The 1337-nt window shown below is 36.4% G+C and overlaps 1 protein-coding gene across 1 annotated transcript; it reads right to left on the bottom strand.

Moving 5' to 3' along the window:
* Nucleotides 1–206: 206 nt before the first annotated feature.
* On the bottom strand, nucleotides 207–1045 carry LOC119534446 (zinc finger CCHC-type and RNA-binding motif-containing protein 1-like). The gene has a single exon (XM_037836820.1). It carries the CDS (start codon nucleotides 802–804, stop codon nucleotides 274–276), a length of 531 nt encoding a protein of 176 aa, XP_037692748.1. The 5' UTR covers nucleotides 805–1045; the 3' UTR covers nucleotides 207–273.
* Nucleotides 1046–1337: the final 292 nt, after the last annotated feature.

The raw sequence follows: 1337 nt of genomic DNA, 5'->3' as shown, positions 1-1337 counted from the left end.
TTATTTTATTATTATTAAAACTAGTTGTTTTTGGGATTGTTATTAGCAAATCTTGATTTGTATTACCCTAAGATAGATAGAAACATGATATTAAAAATTATTTTTCAATTTCCTGTGAACTATTTTATAGTAAAAAACTATTTGGTATCAAGTATTCTTATGCTTAAAAGTTCTAAAAGTAATCTTTAGTCTCCAAGTGAACTTTGTATTTTAAGATTTTCTTTATTTTAAATATCGTTTATTTTAACGATATTTACACAATAAATATTAATTTTAATCACTAAGTTCTTCTTCATCACTGAAATATGTGCTTTTCTTTATCCTTGGGCGTCTTGAATCATCTGATGTTGAGGAGTCCCCTGAACTGGGTTTCCATCTTTTCTGTTCCTCTTCAATTTTGGCTTGCTGGAAAGCTATGGCCTGACCGAGGCTGTCAAGAGCAGGATCTTCCCCTTCATCTTCACTTTCTTCTACTTCTTCAATTTCTTCTTCTGGTTCAGGAATTTTCTTTTTTTTTTTTTTCTCCTTCTTCTTTGGAGGTTCACGTTCTCCAAGCATATTTTTAGGACAGGCATAACTTAAGTGTCCACTTTCCCCACATTCATAACACTTAGATTTATCAAAGTAGTTTCGCCTTCGGATGAACTCAGCTGCTCTTCCATTGTCAATAGCAATGCTTGCTTTTATCACTCTACCAAATAACTGTTTATTGTTTATTGCTCTGGTACAGTTTTGCGCAGATTCTTTATCCAAAAATAAAATAAACGCAACCCCTTTACTCTTCCTGGTATCTTTATCTTTCATTATAGTAACCTTTACAACTTTGCCATACTTGGAAAATATACTGTACTTTTACTTGGAGCCAATCCACCACTCATTTCTTCAGGATAGGCGTGCCAAAGAGACCAGAAGAGTGCGAGCCGTCGGCCCAGCTGGGGCTCAACCCCGACTATTTCTCGCCCCACGTAGCAGCTTTGTCATCACGGGTTCTGGGATGGTTTAGGCGCCAGAGACCAAAAGGTAACAGCTCTGCGTCTCCCCGACTCCGGTTAGACGCGCCTCGGACGCGGTCTGTTGCTGTTATTTTAATCACTACACATTCAGAGGATAGGTTGTCCTCTGAAATCCTGCTGCTGAAACAAAGAATGCCGATGAAGATCGCTATTCTCAAATTGAAAACTGCCTAATTAACTTCTGAAATTGGAGAAATAGGAGAACACAGAATATGGATATATGTAACTTCTTTGTCAAGGTTGCAAGAAAGCAAGTGTCTCATAAAAATAAAGAAACCATAATATACTTAATGATGAAATAAACTCATGATAAATAAGGTTTAT

Source organism: Choloepus didactylus, chromosome 5 (genome assembly GCF_015220235.1).
Source record: "Choloepus didactylus isolate mChoDid1 chromosome 5, mChoDid1.pri, whole genome shotgun sequence".
NCBI lineage: Eukaryota > Metazoa > Chordata > Mammalia > Pilosa > Megalonychidae > Choloepus > Choloepus didactylus.
Note: the sequence above shows the minus strand (reverse complement) of the source record. Positions and strands in the feature narration are given on the sequence as shown.